General features: G+C 40.3%; 1 protein-coding gene across 3 annotated transcripts; it reads left to right on the forward strand.

Annotated features, from left to right (window-relative positions):
• The first annotated feature begins 1,460 nt into the window (after positions 1-1,460).
• On the forward strand, positions 1,461-20,410 carry LOC106134566 (histone acetyltransferase KAT6A). 3 transcript variants are annotated; one of them, XM_060948726.1, is made up of 11 exons: positions 1,461-2,651; positions 3,948-4,109; positions 4,535-4,701; positions 5,407-6,737; positions 8,296-8,590; positions 8,844-9,241; positions 9,463-13,450; positions 13,957-14,066; positions 14,891-15,420; positions 15,891-15,996; positions 16,230-20,410. In XM_060948726.1, the coding sequence occupies exons 1-11, from the start codon at positions 2,100-2,102 to the stop codon at positions 16,517-16,519; spliced, it is 7,929 nt and encodes a 2,642-aa protein (XP_060804709.1). In that variant the 5' UTR covers positions 1,461-2,099; the 3' UTR covers positions 16,520-20,410. The 3 variants fall into 3 exon arrangements, with proteins under 3 accessions (XP_060804709.1, XP_060804710.1, XP_060804711.1); XM_060948727.1 differs by having other exon boundaries at positions 3,951-4,109; XM_060948728.1 differs by having other exon boundaries at positions 1,463-2,651; positions 5,407-5,480.
• The last annotated feature ends 1,794 nt before the right edge of the window (positions 20,411-22,204 follow it).

Below are 22,204 nucleotides of genomic sequence, written 5' to 3' on the forward strand. Positions count from 1 at the left end.
CTGACTATACACGCAATAAATTACTTGGTCAGCGCTAGAGAGGTCCAGAAGAGTAAGTCCAGGGCGTGTCCACCCGCTTTTCTTAGGCCCCTGGCGGTAAAGAAGGAGACAGGAGAGATCGCGGCGGTACGCCGACACCAAACAAAAATACATATAAATCTATATCCTATACTATTAAACGAGTTTTCGAAAACGGCGCTCTAACGATTTCATTTAAGTTTGAAATATAGGTGCATAAGGAGGTAAAAAATTCGATTAAGCTTGATCCACATCCAGAAATATTCCATTCACGGCCATTGGTTTTCACGCCTATGGACCGGTTTCGATTCTGGACAAGGGATAGTTTTTTTTTAACTATTTTTTACTTCTTCTAATATTTTATTTAATACTAGCTGTGCCCGCAATTTCGTCCGCGTGGAATAGTTATTTTGGGCATCGTTGAAAACCTCAAGGATGAATAATTTTCCCGTTTTTTTCACATTTACCATTATTTCTTTGCTCCTTATAGTTGCAGCATGATGTAATATAGCCTAATGCCTTCCTCGATAAATGATCTATTCAACGCAAAAAGAATTTTTCAATTCGAACCAGTAGCTCCTGAGATTAGCGCGTTCAAACAAACAAACAAACTCTTCAGCTTTATAATATTAGTATAGATGTCTTTTGTTTACTTTTATTCATATTTTTATAATTTCTTCTATTTTTTGTGTCTACTTTTGTTTTATTGTTATTCGTGTGGTTTCTGGCACTTTAATAGAATAGGATCACTGCTCTTTCCCATGGATGTTGTAAAGTGACTAAGGGAATTGGTACACTACACATTCATCCTACATAGTACAAGCTTCCGTGCTCGTCTGATAGCAAATAAAAAACATTGTGTGTGCCAGCTGCTTATCTTTCCGTAATGTATAAGTTAGTCAAGGGAAAGACTAAAAAAATTGGGATTGGCAAGCAAAATCACTGTTTGAATCTCAGCTCTTATTTTTACTTATCTTGATATTACTTATATTCTTGATACTGTCTCTAACTCTGTCTACTCCGTAAGGGATAAATAAAAACGTAAGGGATCTCATGTTTGTTGATTGTTTTTTTGACGTCCACCAAACACAGCTCGGTCACCCAGTGACTATTAGTAATATGGATTATTGCATAAACTTCTCTCCTCCTCTTGGCGTTATACTTGATTGTATCCTCATCCTTACTCTCTGGAAAGGAGTCCATTATTATTATTATAAATATAAGGTATTTTTTCAAAACTACCACACTATATCGGGCACATTCATAGCTAATTGGGCACTAATTAATGTTCCACTCATATCTCTCTCGGAGCCACTGTTGGGGTTAAGGCACACAAAGAAATGTATGAAACCATAGACAAGAAAATAACCAAACAAAATAAATAAATGAAGTAAGTAGTCATTGTAATAAAATGGCAATACATTACCGACAGGATATCAAAAATATTTTTTAACTAGGCAAGCAATCTGATTGATAGCCATTTTGAAGAGCCTTTTGTTGGTGTTTTGTGGATGTTTTCATGTAAATTTTGAACTAATTCAGAGATATTAAAGTAATTAAAATACCAAAAAATGATTTGTTAAATTAAATTTATATAGTTGTATAGTTTATGTTATTGTGTTGTTTGTTTAAAGAAGTCGCATTGTGAAAAAAAAACCGGAAAGAAGTATACTGTGTTTCAGTGTTCATATTTTTGTTTTTATTATATCAAAGTTATCATAATAATTAACATTTCAATTGATCGACTTAACAGAAAGGTGTAGTGTAGTTTAGAATACGTTAACTTCATTTACGTCGCGTGTTTGTACGTAAAATTTAGATCGACACAAGATGGCCGCCATTGAATGCCCGCTCCGCCAAAACCCGCTTGAAAGGTGCGATGTGTCATCCGTTGTGGAGCGCCTCGTGAGTATGCTGTGAAGCCGGCGTCTCGCACTGCGGCCGTTTTTCAGGTCGCATCCGGCGGGGTTCCATTTCGTAAAATGGAATTTCGCCCGAGGCGCCAAAATATGAGGGGTGTTGACACTACTCTGACACCGTACCGTTACTCTGACGGCTGTACAAAATAATCGTAGACGAAGATGAACGAGCCAGAAGACGTCAGCAAAGAAGTGTGGAAGCGATGGATATTAGAAGCGATACACAAGATAAGGGCGCAGAAGCAGAGGCCGAGCGTGGAGCGTATCTGTCATGCAATTCGCCAGCATCATAACTATCACGAAGATGTGGTTTCGGAGCGGCTGGAGCGGGCGGTGCGCGAGGGTGCCGTGTTGAAAGTGTACAATAAGGGACAAAGTTCGTACAAGGACCCAGGGGGTTTACAGAACAAGAAATTGCGTATCGCGCCAGATAGTGACGTTTCGCGAGCCGTAGCCAAGGCAGTGCGCGAGTTAGGGGAGCGTGACGGCTCTACGTTGAGGAGCATTGAGAGATATTTAAGACAAGCATACCAAGTGACTGTTGCGCCCGAAGTTGATATTAGGACAGTGTTACGGGCAGCAGCTAAGCGTGCTGTTTCTAGAGGACTGTTAACACATACGGATTTAACATACAAGGCAACGGAGAGGCCCTTGACAGCTTCTACAGAGCGCCCTGTGAAGAAAGAGAAATCTAAACATCAAGAATCAGTGGAGGTGAGGTTATTTCACTGTCCTTTGTAGTTGAAATTTAAAATATTCTTTATTTTTTTATTATTATTTTTTTAATTGCAGCAACTTGTTTTCATTGTATTAAATTGTTTATGTAAACAAAACATGTTATTTTTAATATTCCCATTAGGGATCCAAATGTTTACTTTCACAATAAATGTATTAAGAAATTACTAAATATAAAACAAAAAACATATGAAATCACCACAAAAAAGTTAAACAAGGTAGGTGTATACTATCTATGTTAATATGAATTATTAGTATTTCTTCTATATACTAAAAATTCAAGTAAAATAATATAAATATACATATTTATTTTCAAAATAGTACATGAGCTTTTTCTTATTGATGACAACAGAGTATAATTATGCATGATATATATAATGCAGAACAAACTACACTGCAGCATTTTCACTGGGTGTAAATTTACTAAAAGAGATCATAAAGGTAGACCATGAATGAATGCAATGAAGAATGTTTTTATAAGAACAATAGTTATCTTAAACATACAAAACAAAAGTCTTCTATTTTCCATACCAAACTGTGAACATATGATTGAAATTTATAAGAAAATTAAATTAAATTTATATGCTAAATATAACCAGGTTATTAGTTGGTGCAGAAACACTGTTGATGATTAATGTTTATCCAAATTTTGGATCTAATTTCTGTGAAATAAATACATATAATCACGTTTTTATCCCTTGTGGGTAGCGTTGAAAATTCCGAAAGAAGCAAATTGTTTTTTTCGTGAAAGAAAGTATTTTCGTTTTTTACCTTTTTATTGGTTTGTAACATTGAAATATATCAGAATAAATTCTTGGGGAAAAAACGGTTTTATTGAGATATGATTTTCGTCATTTGTTTTGAAAAATAAATAAAAAACAATTGGAAAACTATTTATATATTCTATGTATAATTACCAATTTTTAAAAAAATTATGCATATTGTAAGGTAATCAATACTTTTCCTATCGTATTTTTCCATTTCTTTCATATTTTTCCGTTTTATTAATAAATAACATGAAATATTTCATTATCTTTCTTGAAACTTTCGTAAAAAACTTGTATAAATACGAGGGAATTTGAAAAAAACCGGAAAATTTCCCGCTTTTTTCAACCCTACTTGTGGGTACATGATATCCTCTCTCATTTTGTTTGTTTTATGGTTTTTTTTTGTTATGGGAAGTTAATTTAAACAATAATTTCTTTTTGCCCTTGGTATGTTACATATAATAAGAACTAAATGTGGTGTAACAAATTTTGTGATATTTCTTTTCAGAAGCAGAATCAAGAAGGCGTTCAGGTCTGCACCGAGTGTCTTGGTACGGAAGACCGCAACAGTTCGAGTGTCCCCGAAGCATTGATCTGTTGCTATCTGTGCAAGTCATACGCGCATCCTTCGTGTATAGAACTCTCTGATCTAAGTGAGAGTGTATTGAAGGTATTTTTTTAGAATAATTTCTTTGTTACTAACTGTTGTCCACGACTTTGTCTGCAATCAAATAGTATGCGTGCCAAGGTTGTTTATCAAACACGAGTTAAAAAAAAACATAATATTTTTTTGACTTTAAGACTTATTTCACGGGTTTAAATGGTGAGCTTTGATCTATACTAATATTATAAAGCAGAAGAGTTTATTTGTTTGAATGCGCTAATCTCAGGAACTACTGCTTCAAATTGAAAAAATCTTTTTGTGTTGTTGACCATTTATCTAGGAAGGCTTTAGGCTATATAACATCATGCTGCAACTATAAGCAGTAAAGAAATAATGGAAAATGTGAAAAAAAAACGGGGAAAATTATTTATCCTTGAGAGTTTCGGGCACAGCTAGTATGCAAATAAAGTAGTGACCTGTTTGCCCCGCAGTCGGTGCGGTGGTGGTGCGGCGCGTGCGCGTCGTGCGGGCGCTGCGGCGCGCGCGCGCGCTGGGGCTGGCGCTGCGCGCGCTGCCGCCGGGCCGCGCACGCGCACTGCGCGCCGCCGCCCCACGGCTGCCGCTGCGGCCGCGCCGGGGGGGACGCCGACGGGAAACGGTCAGTTTTATCACTCTCATATCTGTGTGAGAACATATCATTGTGGGACATTTCCAATAATTAATTGTAACATCTTTTGGTTTCACAATATTTGGTGATGTTGAATTAATTTGGTAAAACTAAGTAGCTGTAAGTTTTTCAGAAAAAAAAAAAGCCTTTAGCTTTTCTCTCGATTGACTTTTTTAAACTCCACAGGTAGAGTATCCCGCCATCGAAATATAAGTTTACTTTTGAATTCCAGTGCTTTACATGTAAAACAGGCACTAGTTATAATAAAAGTTAAAATGTTAGAATTGCTTTACAAATACTTTTACAATCAACATCTTATTATCATCCTCCCGGCAATTACTGCGTTTTACGTGTAACGTAGCCCGGGTTCCTTTGAAAATAGCTAGTTTACCTTAATCTCTGTCTAGCTTGATGATATTATGTAGGGTTCTGCAAACAAACATGACTTAATGTAAAAATAAAAACATGTAAGGGGTTGTGTTCCTTCACAGGTAACTGTACTTGCCAAAACTTGTGTGGTTCACATATGATGTATGTACTTACAAGTGGCGTCCGATTAGTATTATTTTTGTTCGATAATGAATAATCGATAGCATTTCTATAGACTATCGATAATTTAAAAAAAAGCGGATTTTACTATCGGAAGATTGGCAGTACTAGCCATGAGCAATAGGTTATGCTGTGATCCCGTTGCAGGTCCGCGATGGGAGGCACGGCGAAGCCCCGCGCGCCGCGCACGCCGCGCCGCGCGCCCGCCGCGCGCCCCGACGGTAATGACGGCTGCGCGCCACACTCGCCAGAGCAACGAATGTCCAAAGAGAAACAAAAGTTTTTCAGATTCTCCGCCTTCAACCTCGTCAAGCGGCGCTGCCGGGACTCCGACAGCGACTGGGACGGCTGGGACTCCCGGCTGCGCGTGACGCGCGTGCAGCGGCTCGAGCTGCGCCTGGAGCGCCGCCCCGACACGCCCTCCGACTCCACCGACTCCGACTCGGACCCCCAGCCGGACAACCAGCCGCCGAGACTGTTCCCGGCGGCGCCCGTAGTGCCTTCCCATGTGTCTTCGGTGTTTGAAAGACTAGCCGCCGATACGGGGCCCGACGGGACGTGGGGGTTTGCCGCCGAAGCGCAGAAGCAGCGGTGCATACGATCGCCCGTACACGAAGTTCCCGAGAAACATGTCAAACCGCAAGACACTCCGCCCGAGAGGCACCGGGTCGCTCGCAGACGAAGTAAATGCGGGGAGAGGCTGCTGACGACTCTGTTCGACGGGCTCTCGGAGTTTTACTCCGTGCGGACCGCGTCCCGGTCGCAGTCCCGACACAGGGCGAGGATAGAGCCAGAGGAGGACCGACAAGTATTAAAAGAAACTAGGAGTACGTTTAAAAGGTATCAGGCGGCTCTGCGAAGGGATAGAAGTCCTAGTCGGGCGCGGAGTCAATCGAGGTTCAGAAACGACGAGTATGATGAGACTGAGTATGAGCGCGGTCAATCGAGAGTCAGGGATTTGGATTACAGACGGCAGTCTCGAGCGAGAGACAGCGACACTGACTACAAACCGGAATACAAGAGGAGTCGATCTAGGATCAGCCAGCCTCGCGAGCGGAGCCGAGCACGATCGATCAAAGAATACGTACCTCGGAGTAGATCGCGCGCGAGAGAGAAAGAATCACCTCCGAAACGATCACGAGCGAGGGAGATAGTGTCGCCTCCGAGACGATCTCGAGCGAGGGAGATAGCGTCACTTCCGAAACTGTCACGAGCGAGGCAGATAGAATCGCCTCCGAGTCGATTGCGCGAGCGGAGTAGATCGCGCGCGGTGTCGCGGCCTCGCGTTTCGTTGAAAGAGGAGGAAATTAGCATAGAGCGCGCGCCGGAAGTGAAAGAGGAATACTTAGACGAGAAAGAGAAAGAGATATCGTGGTCGATGTCGGCGCTAGTGCGGTGGTGTGCGCGCGGCAAGCAGTACGAGCTCGCGGCGCCCCACAAGTTGTACCGGGGGCTGTGCCGCGCGGCCGACACTCAGGGTAAGCGCCAGCGCGCAAGCGAAAGTGTGTGGGACGCGCCAGCGGCACGGGCCACCACTCTACCGCAAATAACGGGTTTTTTTTCATTATTAAAAAAGTGTGCGAATCTATTCTGGACGTTTGTGTTGACGTGTTAACAAAGTTTAAAGTTGGTGGGTCCCCCACTGCCGCGCGGCGGCTGCCCTGATTGCCGGCCGCGAGTTCGGGTCGGAGTCCACACTCGCACTTTCGCTCGCGCGCCTCGTGTCGTCTCATCCGGTTTCTGTTTTCGTTTTAGGGCGGACGCGCAATAGGCGGTTAGTTTCGACGGAGAAATGCGGAAGAGTTAAGGTGAACCGCCCTCGGCCTTGCGAAACGTGATTTCGCAGTATTTTGAACAATTTTCTTTATAATTTCTGAATAATTTGGTAGAATGAACATGGTGTTACATAGTATCTGGAACATCTGCATGTTTTCCCAAATAATTTTGATAAAAACTTCATAATTATCCAAGTTTTATTTTAGTTTTCCAATTGTAAATTTATGTTATACTTTTATTTAATCAAACAGATTATAAAGTGCGCAACATTGTCAAAGTAATCTGGCTTGTAAAAGATATTAATTCCATTGTGGTTTTTAGGTTTATTTTTTCCACTATAAATTTGTTCAAAACAATTAACTTTCAGACATTAAGAAATAAATTGGTATTGTCATTATTTCCCATCAAAAATGCTGACAATCAAAAGTCTTACTGGACAAACATCACATAATAATGTTCAAAGTACAAGAAATCTACGTATTGCTTGAGAAGCAAGGGTCAATCCTTATAGGCCGCCCGATGCGCGCTCGCCTTTATAGCGTGTAAAGGCGCGGGCCACACTGCGAGCTAAGTTGTATCGATTTGTTTAATCGATTATTGAGGTGGGTAATCCTAATAGATTGAAAAATATGAAGAGGCAATAGTAAAAATGCTTTCTACCACATAGCCATGGAAGAACTTCACATGAGTAGTGTGTAATCATTCGATTTACATACTGTTTTTCTCAAAGAATTGTAACTGAGAATTTTGTTTACAGAGTCGCCATTCCAATTGAAAGTTAGCTTGGGGTGTGGCCTGCTTTTGACTGTTGTCAAATGAAGATTTTTTTTAAACATTTGTATTTTTTTTAATTGAAAGAAGATATATTTTTTTTATTATTCGCTGCATGTATTTCAGTGAAATTTGAATGCTTACCTTGATTTTATTTTTCATATTTTTTTTTCTTTCACAATGTGTATCTTTATTATGTTTTATGTTCTCCTTGATCTGTTTCATAACATATTTTTTTCTACTTTATTTTAACAGACAGTCAACATCGGTTTGACTAAGCGAGAAGGGCGTAGATGCTTTGTTTTCTCCACAACAATGAAATGTGAAATTAGTGATTGATAAATCATGTTTATTATTCATTTATTTTTCAATAAATTTAATCTCGCCTATGATCACCTCACTTTGTTACCTTTGTCGACTGTACATTTGACTAACACTCTTTTAGTAACGAATTAAATTCGAAAAACTAATCTAAAAAAACAATTACAGACAACAAACGCCTTCCCGCCGGGGTAACTCAATCCGACGCGGAATTATTCAATGCCGCGCGCAACGCCGCGGGAGAGAACGACTTCGTAGTCGATCCCGTAGCCGCTACGCCGTCCGCTACGGCCGCTGCGACGTGCGCTACGCCGGCCGCGGCGGGCGCTACGCCGGCTACGAGCGCTACGAGCGCTACGCCGGCGGTGCTGGCGCCGGCGCCGAGGTGCCCGTCGGCGATAGAGTTCGGCCAGTGGGAGATTGAGACGTGGTACTCGAGTCCGTTCCCGCAGGAGTATGCGAGGTGAGTTCATTTTGTTTCATGATTATTTCATTTCATTTCAACCTCACTGAACTTGCGATGGAATTCATACTCATATAGTTCGTACGAATTATTTAGAAACTTTTTATACAAAAAAATATTTGGATCATGTTTCTAAATAATTCGTTGTCATGTGAATGCACTTATCTATGTGTACATGCAATACTAATTTACTTTTTTTTTGCGTTACCACCTTTGTGTATGACCTACACTAATATAACATTGTTCATTCCAGGCTACCGAAGCTATTCCTATGCGAGTTTTGTCTGAAATACGCCAAGAGCCGCGCGGTACTCCTCCGACACCTGGACAAATGTCTGTGGCGACATCCTCCCGCCACAGAAATATACAGATGCGGAGACATATCAGTATTTGAAGTCGACGGGAATGCTAACAAAATATACTGTCAGAACCTATGCCTCCTAGCTAAACTATTCCTCGACCATAAAACCTTATATTACGACGTTGAACCGTTCTTGTTCTACGTTTTAACAAAGAATGACAGCAAAGGATGCCATTTGGTCGGATATTTTTCGAAAGAGAAACATTGCCAGCAGAAATATAACGTGTCGTGTATAATGACGATGCCGCAGTACCAGAGGCAGGGTTTCGGGAGGTTTCTCATCCATTTTAGTGAGTGGTGGAATCTTTATTTCTTTTTTTTGGTCTTTTTGAATGTTGAATGTTGTTCAAAATATCTTGAGAGAAACTTGATTTAATTGTAGCAAAAAATTTGTGTTTATATTAAATAGTTGTATAAACAAATTGAGAATCGTAATAGCAAATAAAAGCTAGTTAAAAAGAGTCAATAATGAAAGTTAATACAGAGAATAAAAGTTCAATTCATTTTTCAGGTTATTTATTATCAAAGGAAGAGGGACAACCTGGCACTCCAGAAAAGCCTTTGTCGGACCTTGGCAGAGTCTCGTACCACGCTTATTGGAAATCTGTGATCCTAGAGTTCCTCTATGACTATAAAGACAAACCCTTTACCTTTGAAGACATCGCACACAGTTCAGGAATGCATATGAACGACATAGCTGTCACATTTCAACTGCTAGGCTTCGTGAGATACATACCAAACAATGACACAATGAAATTAGGGCTCTGTGTCGACTGGAATAAAGTTGAAAATCACATGAAGAAGCTAAAGAGCAAACCTCGCTTAGAAATTGATCCTGAATGCCTAAGGTGGACGCCACTATTGGCGCCAACAGTAAATCCTTTCAGATCTCCTGAAGAAGCGTCAGGCGATCAGGAGACAGAGAACGAAACTGAAGCGAAAACAGAAAGCGACGGAACGACTACAGAGTCGGAAATACCTGATGCTAAAGCAGATACTAAAGTCAAAAATGAAGTTAGTAATGAAGAAAAAGAAGAAGCGGTTGAAGTGACGTCTTCGGGTAGAAGACGCACAAGGCCGCTGAAGTATAGTGAAACTACTTATCAGACGACGCCCACTATTGAAGGTGGGCGGAAGAGGAAACGAGATCTTAATAGGAAGATTTCAGAATCTAATGCTGAGGAAGACAAGAAAGAGGATGAAACGCCAAGGCAGAGAAGTAAAAGCGTATCGAGACGGTCTTCTAAAGCTCAGAACGAGGTCACAGAAGATAAGAAACATGTCAATAGGCAAAGAAATAGGCGACAAAGTGTCAAAGAGCCTAACTATGCGTCTGATAGCCAGGACAGCCAAGTGGACAATGTGGACGCGACGGTATTATCAACGCCTGTCGCAAACACCAATAAAGGGAAGCCCAAGAGGAAAATGGTTTATAAAGGTCGCCCTAGAAAGCGACCAAGAGGTAACAAGAGCCTCAGAACAAGTTCACCTGAAGCAAAGAAAGTCAAAGTGGACGAAAAAGAAGAAACAAATGATTACAAAACTGACGATTCTATGGAAGATCCAGACAAAACACTTGTGCCTCCTGTGGAAGACAAAGTATCACCAAAGGCTCAGACTAGCGAGCAAACAGATGAAAAGGCTAAAAACTCTGATGACAGTTCCGAAGATTCTTCAGGCGAAGCTGATGATGAAATGGACATTGAGGATAGAGAGAATAAAGATACTGCTGCTATTAAACCGGCTACTCCTAGACATGTGGAAGAAAATAGCACAGACCATCATACTAGCGATATGGAATTAGATAGTATACACATGGACTCGCCAAAGTCGGTAGCAGAGAAAGAAAAAGATATGGATGAAACATCTAATGATAAAGCTGAGAAAGATGATACTACTGTTAATAATTCATGTGAAGAACCATCTGAAAATAAAGTACAGGACACACTAAAGGAAAACGCTGAAGTAAATAAATCATCTGATAATAGAAATGGTGAAAATAAATCTCCAATGAAATCGGTTCTTGATGATAAAGATACCATTGTTATATCAGAATCTGATGATAATAACAGTCAAAGTTGTCCTCTACCATCACCGAAACATAACTCAATAGTACCTGTGGTTCAGAATAATGAAAATAAACCAAAAGAAATTGAGGAAAACGAGAGTCCATCTAAAGTTATCCCAGTTGTGTCTACAGAGAATGCGCACATTGTTTTAGATCCCAAAGTACAAGAGGACGTGAACTGCGCAAGGCCAGCGGAAAATAATAATCTGCCTAAAATTCAACCGATAGAGACGATAGTTGTCGAAGGCGAGTCTGACACCTCGATTTCTTCAGCTGGAATTTCTCCAAAGAAGAATGATAGATCAGTTATAAGTGAATCTCCTAAACAGAAAAGATCTCCGGAAAAGTTCAACCATGATATGTGTGAACAGAAAAAGAGCGAAATGAGAAAAGAAACTGTCATACAACACCAGACAGTCGACGAAAGTAAAACTAACGATAAGAGATCGCCTAACAAAATTGACTCAATAATTCAAAGCTTGGATCCTCAAAGAGATATAGCGTCGAGTATAAAAAGGCCTGATCCTCCAAAACTAGATTCTTTTGTGGAAATGGACAATAGAAATAAGATTCAATATCCTATCGTCAGTAAAGAGAGTGAAATTCCGTTTCGGAATGACGTGATGAACACTCGGAAAGATGAAATAGTTATCACTAGAAATATCATAGAACATAGTCTACCCAATTATCAGAACCAACCTGTGGTGAATTCTATGACGATACAGCAGATAAACACAGCTCAACATTCGTATTTGAACCACAGGGCGAATATAACGAAAGAATCTCAAGCGGTGCAAACCGAAAAAGTAGTGAAGACTAGTGAACATAGAGTTATAAACAACATGGATACGCCAGTTATAAGTAAATCAACTACGAAACTGGAAGTGCCTCATCCAATCTCTTCTCCCGTTATTAATCCTGTAATACCTAAAATTCCGAATGTCGCTGATAATTTTTTACCGCGATGTCAAAGCGCTCACGCGGCCATCAATATTGGTCTCGATAGGACAGATTTAGACCCAAATTATACAAATAATTTGCAAAATTCAATGACAATGAATATGGTGCAAAGTTCGCAAGATAAGAACGACATGAACCAGAAACCTAGAGAGAAAAGTAAATTACGGGATGTGAGAGTGAATTCCGCTCACAGTAAAATGGAGAAGACTGAGAAGAAGAGTAATAAGGACACGCCAAGGAGTACGCCTGAGCCCAAGATGTTTTTTCCTGAACAGAACGCTAACACCAGAAAGCCCGAGACGTCCGTCCCTATAAACGTCATCAACACGACTGTAGTCACTAGCAAGGTCGATACTAAAACTACGAATGAAGCTCCGAAGAAACAAGATTTCTACAAGAAAGAAAAATCTAACGCCAATAAGTGTGAATCTAAAAACGTTTCGGTGAAACATGACAAGACTTGCGCGTCACAGTTGAATCTAAAAGCGGCGGCCGACCATCAAAATGATCTGAACAAAATGCTGCCAAAGCTCAAATATGACAACGAATTGGTACCTAAAGCTGATTATCCTATGAATCAGATCCCTAATTATCACACTACACATCCGCAGTATCAGTGGGCTCCATGGGGCGACCCCACGAGGTTGCAGGGCAGCTGGGATCACAACAGATTATTCGACAATATGAAAAACGATAAGAACTATTTAGATAAATTCCAAGGTTTCAATCTGCCCCATTTGGAACAAATGCAAAAGACGCCACAAAAGTTGCACCCGAAATACGACCAGAAGGATTTTATTGCGTACGGGGCGCTCTCCAGCGGGATTTACGCGACCGCGGGCCTCACTCACTACAAGGAAGCCAAAGGGCCGGCGGTGAAAACGTCGGAATGTTCACAAAAGACCGAGTGCAAGCCGTCCAAGCAGTCGAAAACGACGACCGCGTGCCAAACTCAGTGCGAGCCGAAGAAGGCCGACGCCCAGATGAAGCAGATGATGCAACGGCAAGTCAAACAACAACAGGAAGTGGCCACGAGCTGCGCCGAATACCGCCAACAGAGCCCGCAAATATTGACCTCGCCGGGTTGCAAAACTCCTTTCAATCAGAACGGGCCGTGTGAGAAGGATATCGAGAAGAAGTCTAGGCAGAAAAAGGAGGAATCGCCCAAAGATGGTAGCAAAGAGGAGATGTGCGAAGCCGTCAGCCCCGCTCTGCAGTCCATGGGGGTGTACACCCCGGACTCGACGAGTAACTCGGTGCACTCGGTGCAGTACCCGGCGTGCGAGCTGGACGTGAGCCAGCTGGGCCTGGAGTCGCCGTCCAGCATCGGCTCGGACCTGGCGTCGCCGTGCGGCATGATGCACATGCACGCGGCGCCCAGCCCGCAGTACCCGCACTCGTCGCTGCACATCCCCAGCATCATGACGCAGCCGGCGCAGCCCAAGCAGCAGAAGATCAATAATAGGAACAGGTGACTCAATTCTATATATATTTAACTATTACATCATCTATGGAGATTGAGAAATAATTATTTCATTGTTGGTCATTTATCGGCTACATGCTCATAGATATATAAATGTAAATGTACTATATATAAATAAATATATATGAGACAGAGTGCATGATTGATTTAGCCCCGAACTTGATACCTCTCTGCCACAGATTGTTCATTAAAACAGGAGCTAAAGATAATGTTATAAACTGAAATTATTTGACAAAACCTTTTCAGTCGGTAGAAATTAACTGTTCATATACCCTGAAGATTGAACTAATAAATCAAAAAACATAAATTTTTTATTCATTACTAGTAGGTCCCGATTTATAAATGTGATAGTTTGTTCATATCATTAAAACTGTCCATAAAATGTAATTTACCAGACAAAATTAGGCTTTAATTCGTCGTATTTTACTTACGCTCTTAAAATATTCACGTGTACACTATTCCACAGTCGTTAACAACAAAGCTACTTGTTTCAGGAGCACGCCGAGCAACGCTAGCAACGCGTCCGACAACAAGAACAACAACATGCGCGGCGCCGCCACCCCGCCCGCCAGGCATCGGGCGACCCCTCCACAGCATAACCACGGTAAATATACACATATATATACAGGGTGACATTTAAAACACCTGCATCCTTTTAAACATAGACTATACCCATGCTTCTGAGCCGTTTGAGCCTATTTTTGTTTAAATTAAACGTCATCATTTTCACATTTAAAAAACCCTCAAAAACTACGTTACACGCTTTATTAAAGACCAATACTACAAAAAGAAATTATAACTAAACATGTAAATTAATGTCTGAAAAAGAAATTATTCTTTTAGTAGATTATCAAGATCAAGTAAAGTACAGAGTTGTCGACATCGCTCAGCGAATGAATTGTGTCGTTGACCTCTGAATCTTACGCGTCGCTTTTCCGCCGGCCGGGGTGATATTACGGATATAGGATCGTGGATTTTGATACTTTTATTTTTTTTCGTACTTTCTGAAATATGAACCGATATTTTTCTTTTAACGTTTTTAAATATCCTTTAGATGAGTACACTTCACAGTTAAATTTATGCAGTTGAATTAAATGTCACCTGTATAGGTATATACATTTGACAATGTGCATTATGTAAACAGTCCACGATTTAGATGTAAGAGATTTAATTTTTGTAAAGCGGCGTCAAAATGGATTGTGGCTTGACAAAAAGTGAAGCATCGTTATTAGTGGCGTTGTACGCATGTGTTAGTTGCAGAAAACTTGCCATTTCGTGAGACAATCTCTGACGCATGACGTAACGGCGGCCGACTGTCACACTATTGGTGACAGTGTCTGCGTGAGGCGTGTTCAGTGCAGTACGTCTGCAGTGGGTTGGCATAAATTTGTCGTATAGTTGATGGTTGAGGTTGTATTGTCATTGCAGGCGGCGTGGGCGTGGGCGTGGGCGGGTCCGCGCAGGGCTACGGCGGCGGCTACCTGTCGTTCCAGCAGCAGCAGCAGTACTCGGGCTGGGCCGCGCCCAGCTGCTCGCTCGCCAAGCTGCAGCAGATGGCGGACGGCGGCCAGCACCACACTCCGCCGCACCAGGTATGTGCTACCTGTCGTTCCAGCAGCAGCAGCAGTACTCGGGCTGGGCCGCGCCCAGCTGCTCGCTCGCCAAGCTGCAGCAGATGGCGGACGGCGGCCAGCACCACACTCCGCCGCACCAGGTATGTGCTACCTGTCGTTCCAGCAGCAGCAGCAGTACTCGGGCTGGGCCGCGCCCAGCTGCTCGCTCGCCAAGCTGCAGCAGATGGCGGACGGCGGCCAGCACCACACTCCGCCGCACCAGGTATGTGCTACCTGTCGTTCCAGCAGCAGCAGCAGTACTCGGGCTGGGCCGCGCCCAGCTGCTCGCTCGCCAAGCTGCAGCAGATGGCGGACGGCGGCCAGCACCACACTCCGCCGCACCAGGTATGTGCTACCTGTCGTTCCAGCAGCAGCAGCAGTACTCGGGCTGGGCCGTATTCATATTTCTCAAAACCCCTTGTTTCTTCGTTTTACTATTTTAGAAAATTAATAAAATCCAATATCAAAACTGTGAAGCTTATCAAATAATATCAAATCTATAGTTATATTATAAAGCTGAAGAGTTTGTTTGTTTGAACGGGCTAATCTCAGGTACTCTGGTTCGAATTGAAAAAATATTTTTGCGTTGAAAAGACCATTCGAGAAAGGCTTTAGGCTATATAACATCACGCTGCAATTTTAGTGAGCAAAGAAATAATAGAATATGTGAAAAAAAAAACGGGGAAAATTATTCATCCTTGTGTTCTTCAATGATGTCCAAAACAACTATTCCACGCGGACGAAGTCGCGGTCACAGCTAGTTATTTGTAATTGGCATGTAGCAGTAGTGTCATGCATTGTGTAACGTGTTGCAGTACGGGCAGCAGGCGGGCACGCCGCCGGCGGGCGCGCACTACCACGGCAAGTACTACGCGCCGCACAACCAGCTCGACTCGCCCAGGAACGCCAGGAATGCCACCAGTCAGTATTGGCATGTTATTATTGTTTCGTTTTCAATTCAATCATAAGGCCATACAAACAACATCGCCTTTTAGTCTTTCCAAGACTGCTGATGGCTGTCTCCCCCGCAAGGGATTTTGTCGTGACTATATATATATATATGTATTTGACAAGAACAGGACAACTTACTTTCCAGGACAAAATCTTTTCCAAATTGATGTTAAGCATTAAAATAGGACATTTTCATATTCCAGGCAACTTAAGCCCAATGCAGCACATGCAAATGGGCACAGTCGCTGCCGGGTCCCGGATGTCTCCCAACCTCAACACGCACATCATTAGCCAGTACGGGCTCAACGGGTACCGGATGTCGGCCCAGCAGCAGTTCAACAACCTCCCCGTGCAAATGATGAACGTACAACCCGGAGTCGGGGTCCAGTATCCCACTGCTGACCCCAGAGCCCAACAACCGAACGTCTACTACGGATACATCAATCCTCCACCACTAGCGATGCAGACTTTAGATTCTTCTGTGCGTCGGTAGCCCACAGTTCGACCGAGGAATCAATGTGCAGTGCAAAAGGATAGGTGAGACGCGATAAGTGTGTGTTAGGACTTGTACGGTTAGATCTGATGGTGATAAGTTGCGATTTAAGTGGTCTCTGTGGCTGTGTCTTCGTTTATAAAGTATTATACAGATATTTTAATATATTTTATACGATTTTATTCTAGAACAAGTCATTTGGTACTTTAGACTCCAGATGATTCTGACATACATACATACATAAAATCACGCCTCTTTCCCGGAGGGGTAGGCAGAGACTACCTCTTTCCACTTGCCACGATCTCTGCATATTTCCTTCGCTTCATCCACATTCATAACTCTCTTCATGCAAGCTCGGCGGTTTCGGGTACTTTTGACCTGACCCTTTAACAGGACGTCCTTAATTTGATCAAGATACGTTTGTCTAGGTTCCCACTCCGACCTTTCCCTCCACACCCTCCATGTATATCTGCTTAGTCAACCTGTTTTCATTCATCCTCTCCACATGACCGAACCATCTCAACATACCCTTTTCTATTCCTGTAACTACATCTTCTTTCACATCACATACATACATACATAAAATCACGCCTCTTTCCCGGAGGGGTAGGCAGAGACTATGTTGTTGTTGTTTCAAATCACAACATTCCCTTATCACGCTGTTCCTTATCCGGTCACTCAATTTGACACCCAACATACTCCTTAACGCTCTCATTTCCACTGCATTTATTCTGCTTTCGTGCTTCTTTTGCCATACCCAACTTTCACTCCCATACATTAATGTCGGGACCAACACGCCCCTGTGCACAGCCAGTCGAGTCTTTTTGGATAGTTTCTGACTGCTCATAAAGGCATGCAAAGCTCCATTCACCATGTTCCCCGCGTCCTTTCAATATCACTATCACACTTGCCATCTGATGTAAACTTTGATCCAAGACATACAAACTCTTTCACTTGCTCAACTTTTTCTCCTCCAATCAAAATATTACATGCTGTCATTTCTTTCTCCATTTCAAAAACCAGTGTTTTAGTTTTACTTACGTTCACTTTCATTCCTTTCTCTTTTAAAGCTTAATGCATACAGTGTACCATCTCCATTCTGACCTTGGTTGGTAATCACTGTTAATATTCTCTCTTATCAGTTGGTCTTTTTATTATTAAGTGTGTATAACGGGTGCCCACAATACACGTTTTTTATTTGACATTACATTTAATGCAACATATTTGGTAGATTCACATATGAAAATGGCCATTAGGACTTCTTGAATTGCGACAAATCACACAAATTAGGATTGAAAGTAATGTGTATATTAAAGTGAAACTATATTCTGTATATTTGTGCAAAAAGTGATAGAACGCTAAAGTGCGCGTGTGTACGCTCAGGTGATTATTTAGACATGTCATATAATACTCACCTGTCATTCCACTGAAACAAAGAAAGTGAACAGCATAGCGAGACTGATGGACTTGTGATGTGCAGCTTTGAATCTGTAACCGACGAAAACCTGACCAAAAAATACCGCCCCGGCCGGAATGTATAGTATATAAGGCATAGTACAAATAACGTAATGCTTCGTAAATTAGTTGTGTAATGTATATATTGACCGTAACACCACTTGGGTTGCCTTACCTGTCGCGTGACTCGTTTTCCCTTTTTAACTGGCAGCTGTTTGGTGTGCGCTGTTGATGTGCGAAATGACAGAAACGCAAAAGGGCAAAATGTTTTTGGTTATCTACAATAAAATTCGGATATTGCGTCTCTCACGAGATACCTAATACGTTGATGTACTAATGATGATTTTTTTATGGAAGAATCTTATTTTGACAAGTGATGACGTAAAATCCGTATTTTGCTGTACATATTAACGTTTCGCTAGCTAGCTGTTAACATTTTATTTCCTGCCCATCTGTGATGTGACATTTGTATTATGTATTGTAATTTTAACATTTAGTGGCAAGCGGTAGTAAAAAGTGTGACTTGGCATTATGCGTGAAATTTGCCCGAGTATGCCGTTTTGCGACACATGACATTTCGCGTATCGTCTTTACCCAAATCGATTGGAACAATGCGCCATGCCGTGTCGAAGCTGAATAAAGTACAAAATTGCAGATAGTATGTATTGAAATCTGTTTATAATATAAAAACGACAATTAGCATAATTATATAGTGCAATAATGTATGTACTCGCTAGAAATGCAGGTCCGGTTTGGGTGTTGTCGTAATCTGACCACTGGCATGATGAGTTTTATGATGATCTCACTTTTTTAATAATGGAAAGGTGATGAAAACATATTAAAAATGGAAGCAATTTGTGGCATAATATTTAATGTTCATCAATCATGATTTTTTTACCTAATTGATCAGTTTTTGCACATTGTAAACAAATAATAATTATGTTTGTAGTAATTGTATAAAGTTAATAAATTTATATTATTACTCAGCAATTATTTTTTAAATAGAAAATGATCTTTAAACTCATCATGTGGCTATTGCAGCGGTACGTGGCGACGTTTACTCGCAAAATGCCTAATATATGACAAATCAAAGCCAAGAGTGATATTAATTGTAATAATGTCTGCTTAATATTGGTATATCTACTTAAACTTTACATGAAACCATGAATAAACAACGAATGCCGCCCCACTTGCTTATCGAAGAATAATTTATTTGTTTTTTTATGAATGTTGAGATGTTTAAAACAATTAGTAATTTTGCGAGTGCGTACGTTACGCGCGCCCATAACCTTATCAAATTGATATAATTGATTCCCAAAGATGTAATGTTAAGTCTTTGGTTGTTGAAAATAAGTGCAATGTTTTGATCCGTTTTGTATAAATTCCGCCGGACTTATTGTTTGTATATCCTGTTTAAAATTTGAATATTTTGTGTGCGCACGTGATTGTAAAACACAGCTTGTACTTGTACAGTCGTATGTAATTATAATTTACAATAAGAACCCAGTTTGTGTCTTTTTGAATATTTCTTCGAAGTGCCTATTTCTCGTCCCATCCTTTTTTGTGTAAGATATTGTAAATGTACCGCTTCTCATTAACACAAGGCTGTATAGATTTAGAGATCTTAGGCTGGGATTTTTAGCCCATTTTGTGTTAAAAGACGTATGAATAAGGTAAGGAGTAACAATAATTTTATAGCTACTTTTTTGCTATCTATATACTGAATTGAAATTACCATCGGTACATTGATCGATGGATCAAATGTATTTTGAATGAATTGTATAGATTATACAATTGTTTCAATGATTCAGCAACTCCCTGATCTTTCTGATCCGCGTTATCGGGACCAAGTCAATTCCTCGCAATAATCTTTTTCCGGCTGATTCATTGAAGTTATAAAAAGATATACATTAAGAGTTTATTGAACCATTCCATATTGTGTGGCAATAGTGAATTTTACAAATAAAACGATTTTCTCCAGCAGTACTCGATTTTACTGGTTCGTGCGTCTTATAACATATATTTCGGTTGAAAATTCACATTTGTAGCATATGTATATCTTTTATGAAGTAGCGAGGCGACTGCAGGCAGACATAACGTGGGATTTTTTTTTATATTTTGTATTCTTTTACATGTGTAGAGTTTAATTATATTACTGTAACTCCTGTTATATCTCGCTTAAGGATTATTTCGTGTTATCCCAGTAATTTATTGCCAAATGTTATTAACACTGATTTTTGATTAAGATTTAAGTATTTTAGTTATAATTTAAGTTGGCCCATGCGGGCATTCACAATCGGTAAATTATTTTGTAAGTCGCTCCTCTGAGGTTATGAATGTTATTTGTTACTAATGTGTAGTATATAAAATATTGTAAATACAATAACAGTAAGACATGTAGCAGGTGTTATCACACAAAATATAATTTTGTGAAAAAATGTGTTGTTTTATTTTGGTAAGATTGCTCCCGAGTCGCTCTTACTAAAACTTGTACCTACACCGTGGCATTTTGTACTCTATGGAGAATATATGATTTAAAACCAATTTATACAATTCGCTGTATGATCTTGAATCTTAGGTTTGTAGACTATTATGACAGAAGCAATACTAATACGTATAGGTAAATGGCGCAATAGTAATGGAAGTTTATAATTGTTGCTCATACGCAGAGGGAAAACATCGTGATGAGTCTGCCAGTCAAGCATTGAATGTGGAACCAGGATCCAATATGGTTTAGTTGACAGCTCGTGGGTTCCTTCATTTTTGGATTTGAAGTAAACGTCTCCAGCATTATCTAAAAGCATTTTTAAGCATCTAGGTATCCCATAGCTGAATATGGAGAAAACCAAGGCATTCACGAGTATCATTTTGGTTTTGTGAGAAGATGTTTCGATCTTTCCATATTCCTTGCAGTTTTAGCCATTCCTAATATACATATGTATGTCGCCTGATCTCTATTTAACCCTTTCCATGCGGCTGGCGTAATATCACGTCTAACTAAAAACCGTTGGCCACACGGTGGGCGTATTATTGCGTCCAAAACATATCCTTGTGTTAAACGATTAGACCAATATGAAAGTTGGTTCCCCTGTACTGTAGTTATAAACTCAACAACCTTACGTGAAACGGTGGAAAAATACTTACTTATTATTATGTAGATACGAGTGCATGGTTTACGCCGATAGTGTTGTAAGCTTTTTATATCAAAAGTCTAATAAAAGGAGAATAATATGAATGGTAAGTTTATTACTTATAATTCTTAATAATGTGTTTTACCTCGAATCCTTTTGATTTCGATAATATTTTTAAAAATAAATCTTCAGATGAGACTCAAATTGACGAGCATGAACCATATTCGCAACCAAATTTTATCGACGATGATGACATGTCGCAAAGTATTTCATCTAGAAAACGAGGAAGAAACAATGAAATTTCTCCCGAAACTATTGACGAGGTCAAAGTATCTCAAGTATTCAAGATACCGCAACGAATTTTACAAAATAAAGTGAAATGTTATGATGACTCTCCAAATCCGATACCATGTCCAATACAAACACGATACAATGTACAAGATATGTCAACTAGCCAGTTACTTATTGTACCCTCATAAATTAAATTTTAAGCTACCCTCGTTACATTTTATTATAACCATAGTTTTTTTTTTTAAAAAGCATGATAACATAATATAAAAAAATGTAAAATGAGTATGTAAAAAACTGAGTGTTAATTTGCTTATATGCTTGCTCATACCCAGTTGCCCAAAAAATTATTATGATTAATAAAAATTTGTTTTCAATATACTACATAATCCAGTATTTTATAAAAAATATATATGCAAGAAATTTTATATAAACATTTGATATTTTTTTTTTTGTATTTTTGCAGCAAATGTTCATTATTCTTAATCATAATTCAATTTTGCTCATTTCTGCTAATAAAGACGTTATTGTTTCAAGGTATGGCAACACCAAAATTGTCTATATAATTTTGAAAACGAAATAATACGCCAACCGCGTCTAGCGAAAAAAAATACAGGACGCAATAATACGCCTTCCGTACAGTAGAACCAGTTTTGTTAGGACGTAATATCTCGCCCATCGTTTTATAGAAGGGCTTTAATACAAAACCGCCCGTACAGAGACGGCGAAATTGAAATAATGCTTCCGCATGGAAAGGGTTAAAACGAACCATTACTGTGTAGCCGGAGCGATGATACGCGGTACGACCGTT

Source organism: Amyelois transitella, chromosome 17 (assembly GCF_032362555.1).
Source record: "Amyelois transitella isolate CPQ chromosome 17, ilAmyTran1.1, whole genome shotgun sequence".
Taxonomy (NCBI): domain Eukaryota; kingdom Metazoa; phylum Arthropoda; class Insecta; order Lepidoptera; family Pyralidae; genus Amyelois; species Amyelois transitella.